Here is a 27,488-nt window from a genome sequence, read left to right as displayed (position 1 = left end):
AAGATATTAAGAAGACATATGTAGACATTTATATTTGTGTCAAACCGGAGTCACGCTGGGGGATGAGACCCCTGTGAAGCAGCTGAGACAGTGGAACAGTTTCTGTACACATATGAAGCAGAATGACAGAAAGTGGAGCTGGTTCTGGAGAACTCTGAAAGTAAAAACATGACCTCAGTTTTTATGCGCTTCAACGGTGTGTCCACACTCCCGACCAGATGGTGGCGGTAGTGCACATCCCCGACCGCCAGTAAACTGAAGAACCAGAGGAAGAAGAAGAAGAAGAAGAAGAAACGCAGGAGGACTTCCGGTCATAGAGCGGAGCGGCGTCGGTGATCTTTTTTCTCCGTTGGTAAGTTCTAAGAAACCAGAACCAACCGGATCAATTCCAACGAAAGTACCGAAACCGGTGTTGTGTTATAAAGTGACGGTCTGCCTGTAACGGATAAACGGCCGCGGGAGCGCGCGCAGCCTGGTAACGCGTGTCGCTGCGGTTGTCCCGGTGTCTCCGGTTTGCAGCGGCTCTTCTCGGTATAAAACCGGGAAATCACGCGACGTTATGTCCTCGTGAACAGAGAAAGTTTGCTGATACGACACGCTGGTGTTGTAACGGATTAATAGCAGGTGAGACCAGATGCCACGTTCAGACACGCCGCTGCTCGCGTGCCAGCCGCCTCGCGAGCGCAGTGTTTAGGATGTGAAGTCCAGTTAGTGGGGTTCATGGGTCGTTTCAACTCATTCATCCCTTATTAATGAAACCGTTTTTACAGGACGTTTCTTGTGAATAAAATGTAGACTCGACCTCAAACTGGCAAGTAAGAACATGATGCCAGCTGATATTACAGCTTGCCCCACAGAACATAGGCGTACCAATACATAATGGTTAACAACTCTTATGCAACAATAATACATAACAGGTGCAAATGTCCCTTGCAAAAAATTTTTTTACCACTTTTTTTGCGAAGATCAACTTACATAGTTAATATTACCCACATATCACACACATACATAGCGATGCTTGCCATACACAATATAATGAGCAATGATAGTTTCCCATATTGTAAATAGTTAAAGCAGGTCTTACCTTACCTTTTACGCATTTACTTCTTTTATTTTGCATTTAACGTAGATCTACAGGAAGTTTAACTTGGAGCGCCGCCACGCTTCAGTGGTCACAATAATTACAGCATCCATAGTCATACTTTAGGCTACAGTGAATTTGTGAGCAATCAGCATACATTTTATTGTCAATATTATATAGCTCCCCCAACATTTCATAAATCCTGTTTCTAGGGGAGCTCATGTTTCATTAAGGGGAGCTATAGCTCCCCCAGCTCCCCTGTGGTTCGCACCCTGCTCCCACCCCTTATCCCCATCAAGTGGCTGCTGCTTGGCCGATCCATCGATTAGTCAGCCTTTAACATGACTTTCATGCCCTCAGTTTAAAATAACCTCCAATTCTTTACCTGTCTGTGAAGCAGCCGTTGCCATGGAAACGTGGCTTTTGTACATTTGGATGAGACATCAGCTGCATGTTTTACAGCAGAAGAAGAAGGCGTAAACATGTCTGATGAGGAGGACGTGGTGCCAGCCATGAAGAAGAGTCGGGTTTTCTACGGCAGCCTAGAGGAGAAGGAGCGGGAGCGTCTAAGCTCGGAGATGGGGAGCAGTGCGTCAACAGGAAGTGATGCGGTGAAGGCGGGCATCAAAGCGGGAAACATCAACATCTCCTCAGGTGGGTCAACAGGTGTCTCAGTCATGTGACACAGCTGTTCATGTGACGTCTGGCTTCACAAGTTGCCTGCTGGACCAACGTGTCCATGGTAACAGCAGGAAGGTGATGGCGATGGTGCATGACTCTTATTTCCCATGATTATCTGCAGGCGAGACCCTGGAGATGGAGGAGCGGGTCAGTGAACGACAGCAGGAGGCGCTCGCTGAGTTTGAGCGGCGCCGCCGAGCCAGACAGATCACCGTGTCCACCGATGACGCCGAAGTGAAGGCCGGCCTCCGCGCGCTGGGGGAGCCAATCACGTTGTTTGGAGAGGGACCAGCTGACCGTCGGGAGAGGTGAGAGATGGAGTCCATCAATAAAACAATCAATAAAAACCAATACGATGGACCTGAAATCTGAACCTGTTTGACCTGGGCTGAATCGGTTTGGTCTGGTCTGACTCAGTTTGATCTGGTCTGACCTGGTCTGACTCGGTTTGATCCAGTCTGACTCGGTCTGACTCTGTTTGATCTGGTCTGACCTAGTCTGGCTTGGTGTGATCCGGTCTGACTCGGTTTGATCTGGTCTGACATAGTCTGACCTGGTTTGATCCGGTCTGACTCGGTTTGATCTGCTCTGACATAGTCTGACCTGGTTTGATCTGGTCTGACTCGGTCTGACTCATTTTGATCCGGTCTGACTCTGTTTGATCAGGTCTGACCTGGTCTGACTCATTTTGATCCTGTCTGACCTAGTCTGGCTTGGTGTGATCCGGTCTGACTCGGTTTGATCTGGTCTGACATAGTCTGACCAAGTTTGATCTGGTCTGACTCGGTCTGACTCGGTTTGATCCAGTCTGACTCTGTTTGATCAGGTCTGACCTGGTCTGACTCATTTTGATCCTGTCTGACCTAGTCTGGCTTGGTGTGATCCGGTCTGACTCGGTTTGATCTGGTCTGACATAGTCTGACCTGGTTTGATCTGGTCTGACTCGGTCTGACTCGGTTTGATCCAGTCTGACTCTGTTTAAATCCGGTCTGACTCGGTTTGATCTGGTCTGAATCGGTTTGATCCGGTCTGACCTGGTGTGACTTGGTTTGATCCTGTCTGATTCGGTTTGTTCTGGTCAAATTTGGTTTGATCTGTTCTGACTTGGTTTGTTCCACTCTAACGTGGCTTGAACCGATCTGACCTGGTCTGGCTTCATTTGGTCCTTTCTGATTCGGTTTGATCCGGTCTGACTCGGTTTGATCCGGTCTGACTCAGTCGGACTCAGTTTGATCCGGTATGACCTGGTCTGACTTGGTTTGATCCGGTATGACCTGGTCTGACTTGGTTTGATCCGATCTGATTCAGTTTGTTCTGGTAAAATTCGGTTTGACCTGGGCTGACTTGGTTTGATCCAGTCTGACTCTGTTTGATCCAGTCTGACCTGGCCTGACTTGGTTTGATCTAGTTTGATCCGGTCTGACTTGGTTTGATCCGGTCTGATTCAGTTTGATTTGGTCTGTTTCGGTCGGATCTAGTCTGCTCTGCTCTGACTCTGTTTGATCCGGTCTGACTCTGTTTGATCTGGTCTGATTCGGTTTGTTCTGGTCAAATTCGGTTTGATTCAGTCTGATTGGGCTGACCCAGTTTGATCCGGTCTGATTCGGTTTGATCTGGTCTGCTCTGGTCTGACTCTGTTTGATCCGGTCTGACTTGGTTTGACCTGGTCTGAATCGGTCTGACATAATTTGACCTGGTCTGACTTAGTGTGACTCGGTTTGATCCAGTTTGTTCCGGTCTGATTAAGTTTGATTTGGTTTGATCCGGTCTGACTCGGTTTGATCCGGTCTGACTCGGTTTGATCCAGTCTTACTCGTTTTGATGCTGTCTGACTATATGAACTGGTCTGACTTGTTTTGGTCTGATCTGGTCTCAACCGTTCTCATCTGATTTTTTTGTCCAGGCTGCGCAGTGTTCTGTCCGTGGTTGGTCCGGATGCCCTGAAGAAGTCCAGGAAGGATGAGGAGCGAGCCAGGAGATCCCAGGACGAGGTCTGTAGTACGTCGTAGTACTGGGCAGTAGTGTTGTCAATACAACTGATTGTCAGGTACTACCGGAGGCCCCGCCCAATGCGGTTTCCTCTTTTCTGTGGGTGGGCAGGGACAAGAGTAAACACCTGGAGACTCGGGCTCTTAAAACCACCAACCAAGTTCGTAACCTTGGAGTGTTGATAGACTCAGACCTGACTTTCAGCAGCCACATCAAAGCTTCACTAAGAAGCTTTTTACCAGCTCAGAAACATCAACAGAATTAAAAGTTTAGTCTCCCAGAAAGACCAAGAGAACCTCCTCCATGATCCATCTCCAGTAGACTGGATTACTGTAATGGTCTTTTAACAGGACTTCCTAAAAAGAACATTAAACATCTGCAGCTCTCCTGCTAGAGTTTTAACCAGGACTAAGAGATCTGAACACATCACACCAGTTTAACATCTTTATACTGGTTTCTAGTTTATACTGGTTTCATTTCCAGTTTGTGCTGGTTTCTAGTTTATACTGGTTTCATTTCCAGTTTGCACTGGTTTCCAGTCAGTCACAGAACAGATTTAAATCCTTCTGATGGTTTACATCCCAGAATGGTTTAGGCCCAGAATACATCTGTTATATGTTCAGAGAATATAAACCTAGCAGAGCTCTGAGTTTCAAAGACTCTGGTCAACTAGTCCAGACCAGAGTCCAGACCAGGCCAGGGTCCAGAGTAAACCTGGAGCAGTAGCATGTAGCAATTCTGCTGCAGTGGAGATGAAACTTTCTTTAAATTCAGGTTCAACATTTCTTTTCTCATCGTCTCAGCAGGAAATCAGCTGCTGACTTTAGCTGCTCTGGTTTATTGTAGTTTATGGTTTAGTTGCTGCTTTTACTGCTTCTGAATTAGGGATGCACCGACCTGCTTTTTTGGGGTTCCGATCCGATACCGATATCTGAATTTTGGATATCTGCCAATACTGATATTTGCTGAAACCAAATATGTTTATGTGAACATTATAGTCACTATGGTCATTATTGCCGTTATAAATGTGTAAGTTTCATTAGGTTGTAGTAAACGACATCCTTTCTTATTGAGTTAACTTGCCAATACTGAGTACCAATACGAGCATTAATAAATGACATTACAGATCTAAGAATGAAACATTTTTTATTTTCTTTCGGTACATTTTACCCAAATACAACTATATGTGTGCATTATATAACAAAGATCTAGCTTTCAGTGTAAGAAAACTGGCACATTTTAAAATTCAAGGTTTTAAAACAGCGTTGCCAAACCTTTCACTCAAACACACTGAAGCTCTTAAACGATACCAACATAAAATGGTGGCAGAACAACTGAAATGACATTTTCTGTAACTATTGCCTGTGAGGACTAAGCCACTTTTAAAAAAGTGAGAGGCAGATTTTTTTAATGAAAAGTTATTTTGGTTTTCATCTACAATGTGAGACACTGACACTTTCCACCCTGCTGCATGGTGCTGAGAGGTTTCTCTGTGATACTTGAGCCAAAGCGGGGAACCACACTTTATTAACCCCCCAGTACTGTAGCGGATTTTCTTCACGTGCAGTTGTGGTTTCTCCAGCTGAATAGCAGCACCCACCGGTGCACAGCACACTGTTGTTGATTCTTGCTGATCTACTATTTCTTCAAACACACTGTCCAGACTGCTGCTGGTTGTGCCTTGCGAGGCTTCCTGGGAGGTGGCTCGCCATGTTCTTCCTCTGCCTCTTTTCGACATCCTCTGCAGCTCCAGCTTCAGCATTTCCTTGGCCCCTGCAGCACCACTGATGTCTGAGAAAAAAACATCTTAGTATCTGAAACAGTGAAAACAAAATATTTAACCATTTACATTTAAGTTTTTCAAGTTGTTAGTAAATATCAGTTACATTTCAGTAAGAACACTCAAGCTTCAGCTGGCTTAAATTAAATTAATGGAGTGTGTTAATTGTAATTCTCAATGCATCAATGTAATTATATTCTTCGACTTAGATTTTAAAATATTTTAACTTGTTTAAACTGTAAAAGTTTCCTTTTGATGATACTCACACACAGTAACAGATAAACACACATTCTACCTCGGATCAAGTAGATTAGATTAGATTAGATTAGACTTTATTATCTCACAGTGGAGAAATTCACTTGTTACAGCAGCTCTTGTTATAGAATAAAGTACAGAGAGGCAAAATAAGGTGAACATGCATCACAGCAAGAAAGTGCAATAGAAATTATTTACAAGTCTAAGAAAAGCAAAAATATGTACCGTTATAATATAAAGATATATATATATATATATATATATACATATATATATATATATACATACATATATATACATACATACACACATACATACATACATACACACATACATTATATATATATATATATATATATATATATATATATATATATACATATATATATATATACATACACACACACACACTACATCCATACATAAAATAAAACAAAATATAACAACAACCTCACAGACTATATACATATTTACATGGTGATGGTGGGATATGAAGAATATTGACATTGATAATGGGGGGGTATTGCACAGTAAAATATAAATAAATATTGCACAGTATTATGACTATACAGGTAAGTTGTACAGTCTGACAGCAGTGGGGATGAAGGACCTGCGGTAGCGCTCCCTCCTACACTGAGGGTGTCTCAGTCTGCTGCTGAAGGAGCTGCTCAGCCCCCCCACAGTCTGGTGCAGTGGGTGAGAGGTGTTGTCCATGATGGATGTGAGCTTGGCCAACATCCTCCTCTCACCCACCTCCTCCACAGAGTCCAGCCCGCAGCCCAGGACAGAGCTGGCCCTCCTGACCAGCTTGTTCAGTCTCTTCCTGTCCCGGTCGGTGCTGCTCGCTCCCCAGCAGACAACGGCGTAGAGGACAGCAGAGGCTACCACAGAGTCATAAAATGTCCTTAGCAGAGGCCTGCATACTCCAAAGGACCTCAGTCTCCTCAGGAGGTGGAGGCGACTCTGGCCCTTCTTGTACAGGGCGTCTGTGTGGTGTGACCAGTCCAGTTTATTGTTGAGGTGAACACCCAGGTACTTGAAACTGTCCACCCGGTCAATCTCCTTCCCCTGGATGTTCACCGGTGTGTGGGGTAGTGTCCTTCTCCGGAAGTCAATCACCATCTCCATGGTCTTGCTGGTGTTTAAGCACAGGTGGTTGCGCTCACACCAGTCCACAAAGTCCCTGATGACTGACCGGTACTCCAGCTCGTTCCCCTCAGACACACAGCCCACAATGGCTGAGTCGTCAGAGAAACTTCTGGAGATGACAGCTGCTGGTGTTATAGGTGAAGTCCGAGGTGTAAAGGGTGAAGAGGAACGGTGAGAGCACTGTTCCCTGAGGGGCCCCCGTGCTGCAGACTACCACCTCAGACACACAGTTCTGCAGACGCACGTACTGTGGCCGGTTGGTGAGGTAGTCGATGGTCCACGCGGCTAACTTTCCATCCACTCCAGCTCCTTCCAGCTTCCCCTGCAGCAGCACCGGCTGGATGGTGTTAAACGCACTGGAGAAGTCAAAAAACATGACTCTCACGACGCTCCCAGCGGTCTCCAGGTGAGCCAGCGCCCTGTGCAGTAGGTAGATGACAGCATCATCCACCCCGATGTTTGGCCTGTAGGCAAACTGCAGCGGGTCCATCGCGGTGCACACCACGGAGCGGAGGTGACCGAGGATGAGCCTCTCCATGGTCTTCATCAGGTGGGAGGTCAAGGCGACGGGTCTGTAATGGTTCGGTTCCTTCGCGTGTGATATCTTAGGAACCGGAACCACACAGGAGGTCTTCCACAGGACAGGGACCTTCTCCAGGCTGAGGCTCAGGTTAAAGATGTACCTGAGCACCTCACAGAGCTGGTCTGCACAGGTCCTGAGCAGCCTGGGGCTGATGCCGTCGGGTCCTGCAGCTTTCCTGTTCTTCAGCCGCCTCAGTTCTCTCCTCACCTGGGCCGATGTAAAGGAGAGGGGGGAGATGGAGGGCAGTGGGGGGCTGGTGGTCGAGTCCATTGGTGTGGAGTGGAGATGGGGGGTAGGTGAAAGTGGAGGTGAAGATGAAGGTGGTCGGGGGAAGGTGATGGTAGACGCTGGACTGAGAATGTGTAAAGAGGAGGGAGGGGGGGCAGAGGGAGTGGGGTTAGAATCAAATCTGTTAAAAAACAGATTTAAATCATTGGCCCAGCGCTGGTCTCCATCAGCTGTCCCTCTGGCACCACTCTGTCCAAATCCAGAGATCTCCTTCAGCCCTCTCCACACGTCCCGTGTGTTCTTCTGCTCCAGCTGCTCCTCCAGCTTCTTCCTGTAGCTGTCCTTGGCTCGCCTGATCTTGTACTGGAGTTCATGCTGAACTCTCCTCTGCTCCTCTCTGTCCCCTGAAATGAAAGCCCTCTTTTTCTGGTTCAGCAGGACTTTAAGCTCAGGGGTCACCCAGGGTTTGTTGTTGGAGAAACACCGCACCCTCCAGGTTGGCACAGTGTTCTCCACACAGAAGTTGATGTAGTCTGTGATGCAGTGGGTCAGGCCATCAATGTCCTCTCCATGAGAGCTGCAGAGTGTCTCCCAGTCTGTGGTTTGGAAACAGTCTCTCAGTCTCTCATTGGCCTCATCGGTCCACACTTTCACAGACTTCTTCTGTGCCAGCTGTCTTCTCACCCTGGGTGTGTATTCAGGGAGCAGATGTACGAGGTTGTGATCAGAGCGTCCAAGCGGGGGGAGGGGGGTGGAGGTGTATGCGTCCTTCACATTAGCATACAGTAGGTCCAGCGTCTTGTTCTCCCTGGTGTGGCACTTCACGTACTGGACGAAAGTAGGGAGAGTGGCAGAGAGCGAGGTGTGATTGAAATCCCTGCTGATGAGCAGGAGGGACTGCGGGTGGCGAGTCTGCATCCGAGTCACTGCGCTGTGGAGCAGCTCACAAGCAGCTGCTGCATCAGCCGAGGGAGGGATGTACACATTAAACAGTATAACGTGTGAAAACTCCCTCGGGAGGTAATACGGCCGCATACCCACAGCGAGTAACTCAATGTCCCTGGTGCAGAGCTGTTCCTTTACACAGACGTGCGCCGGGTTGCACCATCTCTCGTTGACATACACCGAGAGTCCCCCGCCTTTCCTCTTACCACTCTCCGCCGCACTCCTGTCCGCGCGCGAAAGTTTAAATCCATCCAGGGAAACCACAGAGTCCGGAATAAGTCCATTCAGCCACGTCTCCGTTAGACACATGAGGCTACATTCCCTGAACTCCCGCTGTAGCCGGGTCAGCGGCGTGAGCTCCTCGGTCTTGTTAGAGAGGGAACGAGCGTTTCCCATAATCACGGAGGGTAAATATGGCCTGTACCTCCGTTTCCTCTCCTGGAGCTTTCTTCCTGCTCTGCAGCCTCTTCTTTTTCTCCGTATCTCCGCGGGAATCTCCGGCTTCTCCGCGTAGAGAAGAGCAGTGCCGCTCAGAGCTAACAGCTGGTCCCTGGTGTAAACAATGGAGCCGTGGCTGAAACCAAAGGTGTCCCCCGCCGAAGTTTGGAAAAGTGCCAAAAGAAGCAGAAATCCAAATAGAAAAACAATAAAAGTAGGTTTCCCATGTGCAGAATTGCACCTGGTACTGACTACTGTAAAGGAAAAAAGAAAACCACGTCTAAAAACCATATAAAACACTAAAAAAAGGAATAGAGAAGGCAGAGCCGCCGTAGCACGCAGCTGCTCGCACAGCGCCATGTTTTATCGTCCAGTAGAGTAGTGTAGAGATGCAGTAGAGTGGGTTTGTCTCTGTGTCAATGAAGCGCCTCTTGACAGCTGCAGCTAAGCTTCATTGTTTTGATGCCATGATCCTCGTCCGTTTCTCTGTTTAAGAGTCTGAGAAGCACAGTCACAGCAGGAACGGCATCTGATGCCAATGAATCTGAGGAACTCACTTTTCGTGTCAACTCCTCAAATGGAGCCAGTAACAGTCTTTTCCAAAAGCGCCCACTGGTGAGCGGTGAGATTGTCGGGAAGCTGGTGTTCAGACCCGTATATTCCCAGAGCCCTCTTCTGCTCCACGAGAGACTGCAGCATATAGAACGTGCTATTCCAGGGGGTTTGCACATCCTGCTGGAGTCGTTTAATTGGTTGGTTGAGCTGCCCCTGAATGTCTTCGAGGCGGGACCAGGCTAAAGCAGAGTGTTTGAAATGTCCAACTATTTTCCGTCCGACTGAGACAGCATCCAAAACACTCCTCTGTGCCAACAGGCCTTCGTGAACCGCCAACTGGAGCGTGTGTGTGACACATGGCAAGCTTGGGAGTCCAGCGTCATTCATGGCTTTTATCATATTTTTGGCGTTATCACGCAGCACAACATGAACAGAAGTTTTAGGGATCCTCCGTGTCTGAAGCATGTCATCAAACACACCTGCGATGGCTTGACTAGTGTGTGAACCCCTAAATTGTTTTGCATGCAAGACGACTCTCTGTGATGTAAAATCTCTGTCAATCCACTGTGCAATTTAGCTGATGAGGGACACGGGGCTAACACTGCTGGTCCAGATATCAGTTGTGAAGCTAACGGCTGAAATGTCTTGTAACAGGCTGTGGATGTGCCTCTTCACAAAGTCATGTAGTTTTGGCAACACGGTGTCAGTAATATGGTGACGGCTAGGGATGTCATACCTTGACTCCAGTACGGCAAGAAGGCGTCGAAATCCCATGTTGTCAACAACAGACAACGGCTGATTATCGAGAGCAATGTACTGGGTAAGAGCCTCGGTTATTTTCACTGCACGCACGTTGTCCCTCGACATCTTCTCCCGCTTTTCCACGGTTTGCTGTAGAGTTGGTTGGTGCTGTTTCCCGCTGCTAGAAAACTCTCTGTACTCGGCACAGTGATGATTTTTTAGATGTTTTATTAAATTGCTTGTGTTAAAGGTCCTTGAATTTGTTCCTCCTCTTGACAGCTTTGCTGAACATAATTTGCAGTTAGCTTTAGTTTTGTCACCTTCGGTCACTTCGAAATACTTCCATACAGCGGACATAGCGCCTCCTTTTCCATTTGAGTGTTGCAGGAAATGTGCTCTGCCCTCCTTAAAGTGCTATCGGTATGTCTTTTTTACCTGGTCTATGTCTGTTTCATGGCGTGTTGCCGCCCCTCACTGGACTGGAGTGTGTTAGCGCAACCATATACTTCTATTCCTATGCTACTGGTATCGGATGTAGTATCGGAACACTTTTCTGAATGATGAGTACAAGTACATGCACATGATATCGGGCCGATACCGATATCAGTATCGGTATCGATACATCCCTATTCTTAATGCTTCCTTTGCTCCACCTGTAATGATTTAAAGTTTAATGTAAAGAACTTCAAATTGTCCTGGACATGAAATAAACTTGTCTAGCCTACTACTACTACTACTACTACTACTACTACTACTAATTATAATATTATTGTTGTTGTTATTATTATTACTATTATCAGAATCTAAATAATCTAGACAATTTGTAGATAAAATACGGATCTAAACTCAATCACTGGAAGGCTGTTGTTGATCTTTTCTCTGACCCATCACAGTGCCAACAGACGTGGTACCATGAAGGCTCCGCCTCCCTGAGGGAAGCTCGGCTGTGGTTGGCCAGATACTCTCTGCCACGGTAAGTCCAAACAAACCAACCAGAGGTAAGATGTGCCAAAACCTGAACAGGAAGTCTCCCTCGGCCATCTTGGTATCACTTTTCTTTCCTTTGAACTTCATTACCAAAGTTAGGATATAAAATCCAGCAGTAATTCTGTTCTACTTACAGAATAAAATATCGTAAACGTAACGTCGGGATATAAAATCCAGCAGTAATTCTGTTCTGACAGAATAAAATATCGTAAACGTAACGTCAGGATATAAAATCCAGCAGTAATTCTGTTCTACTGACAGAATAAAATATCGTAAACGTAACGTCAGGATATAAAATCCAGCAGTAATTCTGTTCTACTGACAGAATAAAATATCGTAAACGTAACGTCAGGACATAAAATCCAGCAGTAATTCTGTTCTACTTACAGGATAAAATATCGTAAACTTAATGTCAGGATATAAAATCCAGCAGTAATTCTGTTCTACTTACAGGATAAAATATTGTAAACTTAATGTCAGGATATAAAATCCAGCATTAATTCTGTTCTACGTCCAGGATAAAATATCGTAAACATAATGTTGGGATATAAAATCCAGCAGTAATTCTGTTCTACTGACAGAATGAAGTATCGTAAACGTAACGTCGGGATATAAAATCCAGCAGCAATTCTGTTCTACGTCCAAGATAAAATATCGTAAACGGAACGTCGGGATATAAAATCCAGCAGTAATTCTGTTCTACTTACAGGATAAAATATCGTAAACATAATGTTGGGATATAAAATCCAGCAGTAATTCTGTTCTACTGACAGAATAAAATATCGTAAACGTAACGTCGGGATATAAAATTCAGCAGTAATTCTGTTCTACTTACAGAATAAAGTATCGTAAACGTGACGTCAGGATATAAAATCCAGCAGTAATTCTGTTCTACTGACAGAATAAAATATCGTAAACGTAACGTCGGGATATAAAATCCAGCAGTAATTCTGTTCTACTGACAGAATAAAGTATCGTAAACGTAACGTCGGGATATAAAATCCAGCAGCAATTCTGTTCTACGTCCAAGATAAAATATCGTAAACGGAACGTCGGGATATAAAATCCAGCAGTAATTCTGTTCTACTTACAGGATAAAATATCGTAAATTTAATGTCAGGATATAAAATCCAGCATTAATTCTGTTCTACGTCCAGGATAAAATATCGTAAACGTAACGTCAGGATATAAAATCCAGCAGTAATTCTGTTCTACTTACAGAATAAAGTATCGTAAACGTTACGTCAGGATATAAAATCCAGCAGTAATTCTGTTCTACTGACAGAATAAAATATCGTAAACGTAACGTCGGGATATAAAATCCAGCAGTAATTCTGTTCTACTGACAGAATAAAGTATCGTAAACGTAACGTCGGGATATAAAATCCAGCAGCAATTCTGTTCTACGTCCAAGATAAAATATCGTAAACGGAACGTCGGGATATAAAATCCAGCAGTAATTCTGTTCTACTTACAGGATAAAATATCGTAAATTTAATGTCAGGATATAAAATCCAGCATTAATTCTGTTCTACGTCCAGGATAAAATATCGTAAATGGAACGTCAGGATATAAAATCCAGCAGTAATTCTGTTCTACTTACAGGATAAAATATCGTAAACTTAATGTCAGGATATAAAATCCAGCATTAATTCTGTTCTACGTCCAGGATAAAATATCGTAAACATAATGTTGGGATATAAAATCCAGCAGTAATTCTGTTCTACTGACAGAATAAAGTATCGTAAACGTAATGTTGGGATATAAAATCCAGCAGCAATTCTGTTCTACGTCCAAGATAAAATATCGTAAACGGAACGTCGGGATATAAAATCCAGCAGTAATTCTGTTCTACTTACAGGATAAAATATCGTAAACATAATGTTGGGATATAAAATCCAGCATTAATTCTGTTCTACGTCCAGGATAAAATATCGTAAACGTAACGTCGGGATATAAAATCCAGCATTAATTCTGTTCTACTTACAGGATAAAATATCGTAAACATAATGTTGGGATATAAAATCCAGCAGTAATTCTGTTCTACTGACAGAATAAAGTATCGTAAACGTAACGTCGGGATATAAAATCCAGCAGCAATTCTGTTCTACGTCCAAGATAAAATATCGTAAACGGAACGTCGGGATATGAAATCCAGCAGTAATTCTGTTCTACTTACAGGATAAAATATCGTAAACATAATGTTGGGATATAAAATCCAGCATTAATTCTGTTCTACGTCCAGGATAAAATATCGTAAACGTAACGTCGGGATATAAAATCCAGCATTAATTCTGTTCTACTTACAGGATAAAATATCGTAAACGTAACGTAGGGATATAAAATCCAGCAGTAATTCTGTTCTACTTACAGGATAAAATATCGTAAACTTAACGTAGGGATATAAAATCCAGCAGTAATTCTGTTCTACTTACAGGATAAAATATCGTAAACTTAATGTCAGGATATAAAATCCAGCATTAATTCTATTCTACGTCCAGGATAAAATATCGAAACGTAACGTCGGGATATAAAATCCAGCATTGATTCTGTTTTACGTCCAGGATAAAATATCGTAAACGTAACATCGGGATATAAAATCCAGCAGTAATTCTGTTCTATGTCCAGGATAAAATATCGTAAACGGAACGTCGGGATAAAAAATCCAGCATTAATTCTGTTCTACGCCCAGAATAAAATGTCCTGGTATTAAATCCCCGGCGCGGTGGTCCCTTTTATGTTGTCTCGGCCCTGGACGGACCCAGAGGGAAGCGAGAACTTCGGCACGGCGAGGTTGAACACGTAGTGGTGTCCGTGTTGTTTATTACCACGTGTGTTGCATATGTTTTCCTTTTTCTGACCACCTCCATCATCTGTTCATTAGAACGATCTGTTCAGATTCGGATCAACGAGAAAGTGGATGTGACAATTTTCGGCTTCACTCTTTTCCACGTTAACCACGCCCACCTCAAATGTCCGACCAGTCACACTTCTCAGAACCCCACAAGAAGAAAGTTCGGCCCGGCTGATGTGTTGAGAAGAAGCCACTAGAAGTCCCCACTCACGTCCACAAAAACAAAAGGAATCTTTGCTTAGTTTTCTTTGTGTTTGGAGGACAAACAGTCGACGTTCCTGATGTGGAGGAAGCTTCGGTCCACATGTTGGGACTAGGGCTGCAACGATTAGTCGACGCTGTTGACAATAGTCGACAATAAAAATAGTCGACAACGAATTTAGCCGTCGACTATTGTCGGCAAAAAAAAAAAAATGAAGCCGTCATGTTGTTCGTTAACCTGTCCCCATTAAACTAATAAATAAAACAATCTGAATGTTGTGTGTCCTCATTAATAATCATTCAGAACTCTGCAGCAGGAATCGTTAGGCGTCCAGCAATCTCCAGCTTTTTCATTGGCTAGCACTCACATTCTCCTGCTCTGATTGGTCTATCAGGGCGATGAGGCGTTTGGAGGAGGCCCGCGCTCAGAAGGATGTTACCGAGGCAACCAGGACGATTCGCCAACAGGAGCTTCACAAGAGCCTGAGGGTGAGACAAGGGCGGGGTCAGCTGTAGCTCAGAGGACGAGTGGTTGTCCACCAGTCGGAAAGTCGGTGGGTCGATTCCTGCAGCGTCCTTGGGCAAGATACTGAACTCTGTCGGGGCATGAATGCATGTGACAGGAGGGTGGGTGTAGATGCGCTCTGATTGGTGAACTAGAAAAGTACAGTCATTTAAGAACCCCAGGACGTAAACATACAGCATAAACATGGAAAAACTGACATGGTCCGGAGTGTCAACACATAAACAACACAATAAACACCAACATAAACACCATGACAAATGCTATCATCCGGAGGAAAATCAACAATGTCAGCACAGCAAATTCATCAGATGTCAGAATGTAAACATCAGTCTGAGAAACAAACATGGCTCCACATGATGTCAGCTCCGAAATCATCTTCATCTCCTCTTCCTCTTCAGAACCTGAATAACTTCTGCAGTCAGATCGGAGACGATCGACCAATCAGCTTCTGCCACTTCAGCCCAGACTCCAGAATGCTGGCCACCGCATCCTGGTAACAAGCCCTGCCCACCCAGACATTAGCATGAATGTTTTAGCTTGGAGCGACACACTGCTGTTATAATTATGCTAATGCTAAAATGCTATCCCCCAGGAGTGGTCTGTGTAAGCTGTGGTCCATTCCTGACTGCAACCTGATTCGTACACTTAGAGGTGGGCGGAGCTTCACACATCCTGTTGTTTACATTAGTGTTTATGTAAACAAATTTAAATAATGACATGAGAATGACAACTGTAGTGAGCCTAGGTTTCATGTTTAGTTGTTGGTGGAAATGTTGAACGTGTTATTCCTCTTTAACTAAGACTCTGCCCCCTCTTTCTCACTGTCTCCTAATTGGCTGTAGGTCACAACACCAATGTGGGAGCCATTGTCTTCCGTCCACAGGCTGGAGTTTCTCTTGACCAATCAGATGTCAGCTTGGCCTCATGTGCAGCTGACGGGACGGTGAAGCTGTGGAGCTTAGAGAGGTAGGACAGGAGGAAGGATGAGCCTGAATAACTAAATGATGATGAAGATGATGATCCTCATCTGTCTCTGTTGTCATAGTGACGAGCCTGTTGCAGACATTGAGGGTCACAGTAACCGAGTGTCGCGAGTGTCTTGGCATCCTTCTGGAAGATTCCTAGGAACGACCTGGTAAACTCAAACCACAGTGCTTCCTGGTTCCCAGGACCAGCCTGTTGTTTACTGTTTACTGACTGTTGTTTACTGGCTGAACCTAAAGACTAACAGACGTGGTCAAAACTGTTGGTTCCCTTCGGTTAATGAAAGAAAAACTCACAATGGTCAGAAATAACTTGAATCTGACTAAAGTAATAAATAAAAATTCTATGAAATTTAACCAATGAAAGTCAGACGTTGCTTTTCAACCATGTTTCAACAGAATTATTTAAAAAATAAACTCATGAAACAGGCCTGGACAAAAATGATGGCACCCCTAGAAAAGACTGAAAATAATGTGACCTAAGGGACGTGTTAATCCAAGGTGTGTCCACTAATTAGCATCACAGGTGTCTACAAGCTTGTAACCAGTCAGTGGGCCTATATATAGGCTACAGGTAGTCACTGTGCTGTTTGGTGACATGGTGTGTACCACACTCAACATGGACCAGAGGAAGCAAAGGAAAGAGTTGTCTCAGGAGATTAGAAAGAAAATTATAGACAAGCATGTTAAAGGTAAAGGCTATAAGACCATCTCCAAGCAGCTTGATGTTCCTGTGGCTACAGCTGTACATATTATTCAGAAATGTAAGATCCATGGGACTGTAGCCAACCTCCCTGGACGTGGCCGCAGGAGGAAAACTGATGACAAATCAAAGAGATGAATAATACGAACGGTAACAAGAGCGACAGAATCGTCATGGGGAAACCAAACAACACCTCCACCCCCTCCACCTCATCCAAGTCCAAGAGACAGCGAAATGAGGATTCACCTGGAGCTATTTCACCACCGGGGAACGACTCAACAGATGTTCTGATCTCTATAGATAAGAAACTCGGTAGTTTTGATGTGCGTTTGAGTCTGGTAGAAATTCTCTACAAGGAGTTCCAGGCGCTACGTGAATCACTAGAATTCAGCCAGAAGCAGGTGGAAACTCTGGCTGTAGAAAATGCTGGTCTCAGAGAGTCGGTAAAATCCCTCACCGAGGGCTTGACCCGTCTCTCGGAGGAAAATAAGAAGATGAAGGAAACGGTGATCGATCTGCAGGCGCGGAGCATGAGAGAGAACCTGGTGTTTGCAGGGATTCCAGAGCAGACGGAGGAGGACCCCGAGACCACGGTGAAAAACTTCATCAAAATCCACCTGAAGCTCCCGGAGGAAACGGTGAAAAACATCTCCTTTCACAGAGTCCATCGGCTTGGCGGGAGGAAACCCGGGTCCAGCAGACCAAGACCTATTGTAGCGAAGTTCGTCAGCTTCAAACAGAAGGAGCAGGTGAAGAACCAGGGCCGCGAACTGAAGGGAACGAACTTTGGAGTAAACGACCAATATCCCAGAGAGATTCTGGACCGACGGAGAGTCCTGTTTCCCATCAGGAGGAAATTGATCGCTGAAGGTGCTCGCGCTGTCATCGCGGTGGATAAATTATTTATTAATGGACAGCTGTACCGCGACCCGGACATCACTCCGTGGCTCTACTGACTTGGTATGTGCTTTAATTTTCCTGTTTTCTCACTAGATCATGTTATATCCATAAAACTGCCATAAAAGATAATTTAGTTAACAGTTGGGATTCTGGTGGGATTTTCTAAAAATAACCAAATCCTCACTTTTTCCATGTAAGTTTACACCCCTCTGGAACAACCCCGACATCCTGCAAAACAAAAAGCTGATTAATTTCACTCAATGGAAAAATAAAGGAATAAAACAGTTAGAACATATAACAGAAAATGGAAACTTCTTGTCATTTATTATTCTCACTTCACAATATGGAATCAGTAGCAAAACATTTTTAGAATATCACCAGCTTAAATCTATTATATGTAAAAAATATACCATTAATCAATTAAACTTACAGCTACCTATTAGGGTGGCAGAATTCATGAATCTCAATGCCCCAAAGCTATTATCAAAAACATATAGACTATTATCTAAACTAGAAGACTCAATCTGTCTTCCAACTTCAAAATGGGAGGGTGACTTATCCAGTAACTTTAATAAAGATAAATGGTCACAAATATGTTTGAACACCTTTAAAATGACTAAAAATTCAAATATGCAACTAATACAATTCAAAATTCTGCATAGAACTCATTATACAGGACAAAGGATGTTCAGGATGGGTCTGTCACAATCAAACATCTGCCCACACTACAATGAAAACACACCTGACAACTATCTCCATGCCTTGTGGTCCTGCACACCTGTCCGCAGGTTCTGGCTTCAGGTATGTGTGGACATGTCAACATGGTTTAAATGTAATATTCCTACAATCCCCGCACTATACTAGGTCTACTAGGTGACTTGGGTGACATTAATATGGTAATTAACTCTGCACACATGATACGCACAGCATTATGCATCACAAAGAAAACTATCCTCGTGAACTGGAAAAACAAAAATAATCTGTGTATTCAGCAGTTTAGGAATCTCTTAGTTGACCACATCAGTAGTGAGACAATGTCTGCCTCCTCAAAGAACTATTTAGCTGAATCTCATTCCCTCTGGTCCCCTGTGCTTAGTTCCATCACTTAGTGTAGGTGGAGGACTGTGACCTCGTTGCTTTGGGGGTTGAGAAATGGCCGGGAGTGACTGGTGGTTGCGGGTTCTTTGTGGTTTCCCATGGTGCGGGACTGGGCTGCTCTGCGGTGGGGGCGGCTCTGGGTCCGGCCCTGTGGGGGCCAGCGGTTGGGGTCGCCTTGTGGCGGGGGGTGAGGCCCTGGGCCAGGTGACTGGGCTATTCTAGTGCGGGCTGGGTGGGGGTTCTGGGCTCTGGTGCCAGGGGGTGGCCCCCCTCCCTCTGGGGTGGTGGGGTCTGTCTGTGCCGGGGGTCTGTGCCTGCCCGGATGTGCTGCAGTGGTGTGGGCTGGTGCATGCCCTGGTGTCTGGTTGCCGCCCTGGGACCCAGGGTATGGCCCGGGGGCAGGAGGGGTGTAGGGGTGTGAAGGGGGGGACTGAGTGGGATTTGGGGGATTATAGGGGGAGGTGCTGGGGTGTGAGACAGGGATGCTTTTATGTTGTGTGTGTGTGTCTATGCTTTGGATGATGTTTGTGTGGGTGTGGGGGTGTTTGTCTGTGTGCGTATGCGTATGCATGTGCTAGGATGAGTGGGAGTGTGTAAGATCATAGGTGAGTAGGTGGGGTGGGGAGGGATGACATGACCCTGTGGGGGGGCCTGGGGGTGGTGCGTCGTGGATCTGGGCTCTCCCGCTATTCTCCTTCTGCTCCTCTCCTTCCCCCTTGGGTGTCTGGTGGGTGGGTGTCTTCTGGGGTCGGTGGTGGCTCGTTGGCTGCGTGGCCTGGTCGTGGGGGGCGGCTGCCTCTGGCCTGTCTTGCCCTGGGGTCCTCCTGGGGAACGGGAGTGCCTAGTGCTGCTGGCAGCTCACCATCCAGAGGGAGGTTCTCTTTCCTTCGGACTTACATCCCTGGACCCCTCTTCTTCCCCACTCTTTCTATCTTTCTTACACACACACAAACAAAGACACACACACAGGATTTGGGAGGCGTGCACGTCATGCGGGGTGTAGCCGGGAGGGGGTCACCCAAGTGGCTTCCTTAGCTGCACCCTGTGGCGACTCGCCTCTCAGTTTAAATTACACTTAGACATCAAAACACCAACACACAAACAACTTCTGGGGGCGTGTCATGTGGTGCGTGGAGGGCGGGACTACTAACATGACCTTGCTCCCAGCACGAAATGATCACTGCCCCCCCAGTTTTACTTGCAAAAAACACACTCACCACAAACAGTCATGAGCGGGGAGGAGGACAATGGGGACACTTCACACCCCTCTTCCCCGGGGCACCGCTGGGGGTGGGCGGGGGGAGGTTGTTGCCCTGGGGGCCGGGAAACCGGGGCGACTGTGCTGATGAGGGACTGCTGATCCTGGGGGATGCCTGGTCAGCCGCATCTGGGTGGGAGGTGATGGGGGGGTGGCTGGGGATGGCGGCGGGGGCAGGATCTGGGGCTCGCCGTTCTCTGGTCCGCCATGGACGTCTCCCACAGGGCATAGTGGGAGGGAGGGGTGGCTGGGGAGTGAGAGTGGGAGGTTTGTATGCTGTGTGTGTGTGTTTATACTGTGTGGGTGTGGGTGAGGAGGATATAAGTGTGTGTGTGTTTTGGGGTCAAGTGCCGGGGCTCTCCTCTGCCGCCCTTCGGGTGGGGCTGGAGTCGTCTTCGTGGTGGGGTAGCTTGGGTTGGTGCTCTGGGTCTGCTGCTGAGGGCCCGGGTCTCTGGCCCTGGTCTGCCTCTGACCTCCGTGGAGGCGTGGTTTCATTTGCACGATCTCACTCACCACTCTTCATCACTGATCACTCCTCTTACTCATCCTCTGCATGCTGACACAGTCACTGAGTTGTCCAGTGGGTTTATTTACTAAGAGATAATTCTTTTTATTTTTCCTGTGAGTTAGTATCTGGTCGCTGTTATGTCTTTTTTGATTTGGATATTATTTAAAAACTCTTAATGACTAGTTTTTTTCTGTGTGTTTCTGTTTTTGTAAAAGTTGTAGGAAATTTTCTGGTGTGTTCATGTACAGGTGTAACAGTTTGTTGTCTGGTGATGGTGTGGATTGAAGGGTCGTTTCCTTCTGTCTGTGATCTTTTTGTCTCCTTTCTTCTTTCCCTTTTGCTTCTTTTTGCTATTTTCCGTCTTTTTCTGTCCCCTTCGGTCAGGTCCAGCAAGATTACATAGATTCTGTGATTCAAAGTAAATAAATTAATTAATCAGATTATCAAGAGGAGCCTTACCCATAGGCCTCCCCTTGGCAGAGCAAATTTGTTCAGCACGATACAGCAACCAGATTATCATTTTGCTGCTATGATGCTGGACAGGACAAGTTAAAAAAGAACACCGTCCCTACTGTGGAACATGGAGGAGGTTCTGTTATGTTCTGGGCTGCTTTGCTGCATCTGGTACCGGGTGTCTTGAATCCGTACAGGTACAATGAAATCTCAAGACTATCAAGGATTCTAGAGAGAAATGTGCTGCCAGTGTCAGAAAGCTTGGTCTCAGTCGCAGGTCATTGGTCTTACAACAGGACAATGACCCAAAACACAGCTAAAAACACCAAGAATGGCTAAGAGGAAAACATGGACTATTCTAAAGTGGCTTCTATGAGCCCTGAACTAAATCCTATTGAGCATCTTTGGAAGGAGCTGAAACATGGCGTCTGGAAAAGGCTCCTTCAAACCTGAGACAACTGGAGCAGTTTGTTTATGAGGAGTGGATCAAAATACCTGCTGAGAGGTGCAGAAGTCTCGCTGACAGTTACAGGAATTGTTGGATTGCAGTGGTTGCCTCAAAAGGTTGTTCAACTAAATATTAAGTTAAGGGAACCATCGTTTTTGTCCAGGCCTGTTTCATGAGTTTATTTTTAAAATACTGTTGTTTTTTTTTTTTTTTTTTTTTTTACTCTGAAAATGTTTTATTTTTGTCTAAACTGTTATTGTTAACCTGTTTTTAATTGTTTTTATTCTCTTATTATTGCACGTTGAAAAGCACTTTGGTTCAGCTGTTGCTGTTGTAAAGCGCTATACAAATAAAGTTTGATTGATTGAAATAATTCTGTTGAAACATGGTTGAAAAACAACGTCTGACTTTCACTGGTTAAATTTCATAGAATTTTTATTTATTATTACTTTAGTCAGATTCCAGTTATTTCTGTGACCAATGTGAGTTTTTCTTTCATTAGCCGAAGGGAAGCAACACTTTTGTCCATGTCTGTAACCTGGACGACTAACGTAAAGACAGAGGTAGATTGGAGCTACCCAACTTCAATCACTTCTTCTTTCTAACAAGCTGCAGTTTATCTCCAAACGGTTAAAGCTAGCGGTGTGGATGAACCATGGTTAGATGTAGAGCATTGCGGGAGGATCTGGTTATCTCTGACCTGCCATTCATCAGGAACAACCCTGACATCCTGCAAAACAAAAAGCTGATTTTCACTCAGTGGAAAAATAAAAGAATAAAACAGAACATATAATAGAAAATAGAAAGTTCTTATCATTTAATATTCTCACTTAGCAATATGGAATCAGCAGCACTAAATTTCTAGAATATCACCAGCTTAAATCTGTTCTATGTAAAAATATACAACCAACCAGTTAAACCTGTAGCTACTGGAAGGAAATATATCTGCGTTGAAGGTAAACGTATTTAACTGTTAGTAATCTGATTACTCTGAGGATCAGCTCTGTCTGCTGTGTGTGTCCTGTGGGTCTAGTTATGACAACTCGTGGCGTCTGTGGGATCTGGAGGTCCAGGAGGAAATCCTCCATCAGGAGGGTCACAGCAAAGGAGTCCATGACCTGAGTTTCCATCCTGACGGCTCGCTAGCTGCAACTGGGTCAGTACTCTGGGTTCTGCATGTGGTACTTGTTAATGTTTTAACTGATCGCATTAAGTTCTGATCATTGATTGTTTTCATATTATACTGATTAAGTCTTTCACTAAGAAAACCAAATCTTTTTTAATCCAATCCTCCATCCTGAGCTACACCAAGAGTCAAAGTCACTTTATTTGTCAATTCTGCAATATGTACAAGACATACAGAGGATCGAAATTGCGTTTCACTCAGACCCAAGGTGCAATAAACATTTAACATACATCTTTAAGTAAAAAAAAGTCTCTTGCTTTGCTATACTATATATAAAAAACTGTATTATGCTATATAAAAGGAATAAAAACAAGAAATATAAAGAATGAAAAAGGCACAAGTAGCAGCAACATTGGGTAAAGAAAACCAGATCAAACTGAATACAGTGGTGCAAATGGCATGGCAGTTGTGCGGGTTTAGCTTATATACTGATAAGTTAAGTGTCCATGAACAGTTCAGAGTTGATGGGAGGGGGGTTCAGAGTCTGGAGGTTTTGTGGGCAGGGGGCAGCGAGGGGAGGGGGGGCAGGCGCCGATGTGGGGGAGGGGAAGGGCCTTGTAAGCCCCCTTCTGAGTGGAATAAACTTGGTCCAAAGTGTTATTCACACGTGTTGGAAAGTCAATGTGTTTGTGTATTTTAGGAAACACACTCTTTGGGTCTGCGTGATTGAAATCCCCAGCCAAGATGAGAAATGCATCTGGGTGGGCCGTCTGCTGCTCACTGATGTGTAGATACAGGTCATTCATTGCCTCTCTCCTGTTGTTAATGTTGGGGCTGGGAGGCACGTAGACTGCTGTCATTAGTATGGCTGAATATTCCCGCGGGAGGTAAAACGGCCGACACTTGATGATCATAAACTCCACTAACAGTGAGCAGTATTTGCGGACCACAACAGCGTCACGGCACCACGCGTCATTGATGTAAACACATAGACCGCCGCCACGGGTTTTACCTTCTTCGGTGAGTGCTCTGTCCGTCCGGTAACATGCTAGACCCTCGAGCTGGATGGCGTGGTCCGCTACGTTGTTGCCGAGCCATGATTCCGTAAACACAACACTCTCTCACTGTCCTCTGAGTAGTCCGTAATAGTCGTATGTGATCCAGTTTGTTGTCCAAACAGCGTACGTTCGCCAGCGTGATGGAGGGAATAGCCGGCTTGTGTGGGTTTGCTGCTAGCCTGGCTCAGATACCTCCGCGCTTACCCCGCTTTTGTCTGCGCTCACACCGTTTGTGAAGCCTCCACTCTGGGCGAGGTGCAGGGCTGGGGGTCGATGGTGGTGTGGGGGTCCGGAGCAGACCACAGGCGTGTAACTCCTCTTTGTGTGCAGAGTATAAGATCGAAATTATGGTTTTGCTGATGTCGAGCAAAAACTCACGACAGTAGGTGCGCCTCAGGACAGGTAGACATGACGAAGACTTACGAAAACACTGCAACTTACATGACAAAAACCACGAGAACACCTCTTTGTCGGGAGAGCTTGAAGCCGCTGCAGTTATCCGCTGCAGTGACAGTGGCAGAGACAGTGGAAGGAAAACCTCCATCGGGACCCGAACCGGGAAGGAAAACCTCCATCGGGACCCGAACCGGGAAGGAAAACCTCCATCAGGACCAGAACCGGGAAAGAAAACCTCCATCGGGGCCAGAACCGGGAAAGAAAACCTCCATCGGGATCAGAACCGGGAAGGAAAACCTCCATCGGGACCAGAACCGGGAAGGAAAACCTCCAGTTGGGGTGTGGAGGAGAGGAAAAGGGATGGAGGAGCACCGTAACTCCAGGGATACCTGCTGAGAACGAAGAGAAACCTGGAGGTTTAGATGAAAACAGAAACGGTCCAATCAGAAAGCAGCTTCTACAGACGTCTCTACAGCTGCTGTGGATGAGACATCATCAAGAGAGAAGGACTCTCTTGTTTGTGTGTCATGAAGTCATCCCAGTAGAATGATAGAATAGAAACCTTTATTAGTCCCTCAGTGGGGAAACTGGTGCAGGAAGCAGAAGCACACAGGTGACTCATGGTCCAGTCCTGCAGGGGGGGGGACTCATGGTCCAGTCCTGCAGGGGGGGCGGGTGGGGACTCATGGTCCAGTCTTGCACGGGGGGCGGGGGGTGACTCATGGTCCAGTCCTGCAGGGGGGGGACTCATTGTCCAGTCCTGCAGGGGGTGCGGGTGGGGACTCATGGTCCAGTCTTGCACGGGGGGCGGGGGGTGACTCATGGTCCAGTCCTGCAGGGGGGGGACTCATGGTCCAGTCCTGCAGGGGGTGGTCCGATCCCAGCAGTTTGAAGACCAGATGAATTTGTAGAAGTTATGACACCTACAGAAAATCTAAGAAAGGTCCCGGTTCCTCTCAGCATCTGTGTGAAGGGTTGAATCCAGTTCTAAATGACTGATCTAATATGGTTCCATGTTTTTACTCTCATCCAATCAGAGGTCTTGATGCGTTTGGCAGAGTTTGGGATCTGAGGACAGGACGTTGTGTCGTCTTCCTGGAGGGTCACCTGAAGGAGATCTACAGCCTGCACTTCTCCCCCAATGGGTCAGCCAATTACAAGCCAGCAAGTAGAACACCATCCAATCAGAGAGCCGCTGTCAGACAGCTAGTAGTTGCACAGAAGAAGAATAGGAATCATAACCTGGTTACAGAGAAGCTGATTGGATGGGATAGCTTTGATTTACTCTGAAACTTTATTGACAAAATTTATGTTCTTGGTTCTGAAGAAATGTCAATAAAGTTTGTATTGATGTTTTCTTCCAATGTGTTCACAACCTTTGTTCTGTCAGACATCACCTGGCCACAGGAAGTGGTGATAATACCTGTAAGGTCTGGGAGCTGCGCAACAGGAAGTGCCTGTACACAGTCCCCGCCCACCAGAACCTGGTTTCTGCCGTCCGCTTCCAACGTAAACCAAATTTCCTTTCCTGTTTTCATTTTTCAGCCTGTTTCCACTTCTGACATTACTTTTGTCTGCAGCAACAGACGGTCACTTCCTGTTGACCGGCGCGTACGACAACACGGTGAAAGTTTGGAGTCACCCGGGATGGATGCCACTGAAAACACTGGCTGGACACGAGGGGAAGGTATGGCCTCTGATTGGTTCGTTTGAAGTAGGGCTGGGCGATATGGCCAAAACTTTTATCACAATATATTTCTTGATTTCGGTCGAAACAATATAATTCTGATAGCGATATAAATATAAAAGCCTCAGAAAAAACTACACAACAGATGCTGTAAAACTAAAACTTATTTTGCCAAGTCTATGAAACTCCTCCAGTATAATGTTTTAGAAATAAAAACTAAATAAATTAATGTTCACCTTTTATTTGTATTTAGCAAGGCTAAATTAGCTTTCAAACATTTGAAATCACCATCAAAGGTCAAATAAAACTTTTACATTTCTCAGTATTAATATCTGTAACTTTAAACTACAACACAGGCTTATTATGTTATTCTTAAAGATTTTAACAACGGTGCTTCAACCAGGCTTCAAAATAAAAGTACTCCAAACTACAATAAACAGAAAAAAAGACTGAGCAACAACTGATGCTTCATATTCTGACTCAGCATATTCTGACTCAGCATATTCTGACTCAGCATATTCCGAGTGGAAATGCTTCAGATGCACTGTTGCCTGATCAGCAAAACATAAAAAATTTCTTGAGTCAATATTTTTAACCCTTTTTTCATAGTTTAATTTTATTAAGTGTGGTTTATTTTTTAGTTAGGAATCTGCACCATTTCACAGCACTAACTTTCTAAATTTTTTCTTCCAAACTCTTAGTAGACATTAATATGTGACGGTAAGGTAGGGCTTCTGATTGGTTCATTTGAGGGGAAAGGTAGGGCTTCTGATTGGTTGGTTTGTGTGCTGGATTGGTGCAAAGATCTCTGCCCTCACATTTCTTTGTATTTTCAGGTGATGGGCGTTGATGTGTCGCCTGATGGGAGGCTGATCGCCACGAGCTCCTACGACCGAACATTCAAATTATGGTTATCTGAGTGATGTTGCCACTGATGTAATCTGTGACTTTGTAATTCATCTGTGAATTATGTTTTTTTTAATAAAATAACAGTTTAAATTCTGAATGTTTCTTAGTTTTTAAGGATTAAATGAGGTAGAATTAACGTGTTGGGTCGTAGTGGTCCATTGATTTGTCAGTAAAATGTAAAGACCAGGTCCAGTTAGTGATGGAGAACATTTCATAGAGAATTCAAAGAAGTTTACGTAGGATCAAAAAAGGACATTAGAAAGTCAAATACACTGGACCTGGAGGACAGGAGCAAGGAAAGAAGGACCGGCAGTCTTTCTTGTTACGGGTGACTTCAACCAGGTCCAACCCTAACCCAAAAACTGTTCTTCCATCAGTGGAAACAAAACTCAAGATCCTGGTCCTCAGCAGCTTGATTTCAACATCTCCACGAGTCTGACGGGGGTGTGTTGCAGCAGGAAAACGTCTGAAACCTGCAGGGCACCACCCTTCAAGGACCAGGACTGAGGATCCCTGGTCTAGACTCTCCAACATTAACAGAGCCATTCCCCTTTCCACCTCGCTGGGTCTTCCCGCCCCCCCCCCCCCCCCCCCCCCCCCCCCGTACACCCCGCTGCAAAGGCAAACAAACCCACAAAGAAACATAAGAACTGGGCCTGGGGGAACTCTCGGCTCAAGGACTGCTTCTCACAGACCACAATCTCCAGACTCTGTACTCAAGAATGAATGTCAACAAATCCAAACCAGAAACCCTGGATAACCAGAGAGGACCAGCGAGGTCTAGAAGGTCCAGGAACAAAGCTCTCAACAGCACGACCAGGTCCACACTGAAAAGAGGCATCACCAAAGCCAAGCTGGCATACAAGGGGAAGGTCGAGGACTAAACCACATCTCAGACTACAGGGAGACCAACCTAAACCACATCTTTGCCCGCTTTGAGGTGCGCCACCCCGCAGGAAGCCATGAAG

General features: G+C 45.4%; 1 protein-coding gene across 3 annotated transcripts; it reads left to right on the top strand.

Moving 5' to 3' along the window:
* Positions 1-240: 240 nt before the first annotated feature.
* Positions 241-26,617, top strand: prpf4 (PRP4 pre-mRNA processing factor 4 homolog (yeast)). 3 transcript variants are annotated; one of them, XM_041970632.1, is made up of 15 exons: positions 241-352; positions 1,544-1,735; positions 1,884-2,070; positions 3,666-3,753; positions 11,319-11,398; positions 14,863-14,956; positions 15,392-15,486; positions 15,586-15,644; positions 15,836-15,959; positions 16,039-16,128; positions 22,378-22,500; positions 24,962-25,069; positions 25,315-25,433; positions 25,505-25,611; positions 26,448-26,617. In XM_041970632.1, the coding sequence occupies exons 2-15, from the start codon at positions 1,564-1,566 to the stop codon at positions 26,532-26,534; spliced, it is 1,533 nt and encodes a 510-aa protein (XP_041826566.1). In that variant the 5' UTR covers positions 241-352; positions 1,544-1,563; the 3' UTR covers positions 26,535-26,617. The 3 variants fall into 3 exon arrangements, with proteins under 3 accessions (XP_041826566.1, XP_041826567.1, XP_041826569.1); XM_041970633.1 differs by having other exon boundaries at positions 260-352; positions 1,541-1,735; XM_041970635.1 differs by having other exon boundaries at positions 278-352; positions 1,547-1,735.
* Positions 26,618-27,488: the final 871 nt, after the last annotated feature.

Source organism: Melanotaenia boesemani, chromosome 19, assembly GCF_017639745.1.
Source record: "Melanotaenia boesemani isolate fMelBoe1 chromosome 19, fMelBoe1.pri, whole genome shotgun sequence".
Classification (NCBI taxonomy): Eukaryota; Metazoa; Chordata; class Actinopteri; order Atheriniformes; family Melanotaeniidae; genus Melanotaenia; species Melanotaenia boesemani.
The sequence above is the reverse complement of the archived record's forward strand: the minus strand, read 5'-3'. Positions and strand labels throughout refer to the sequence as shown.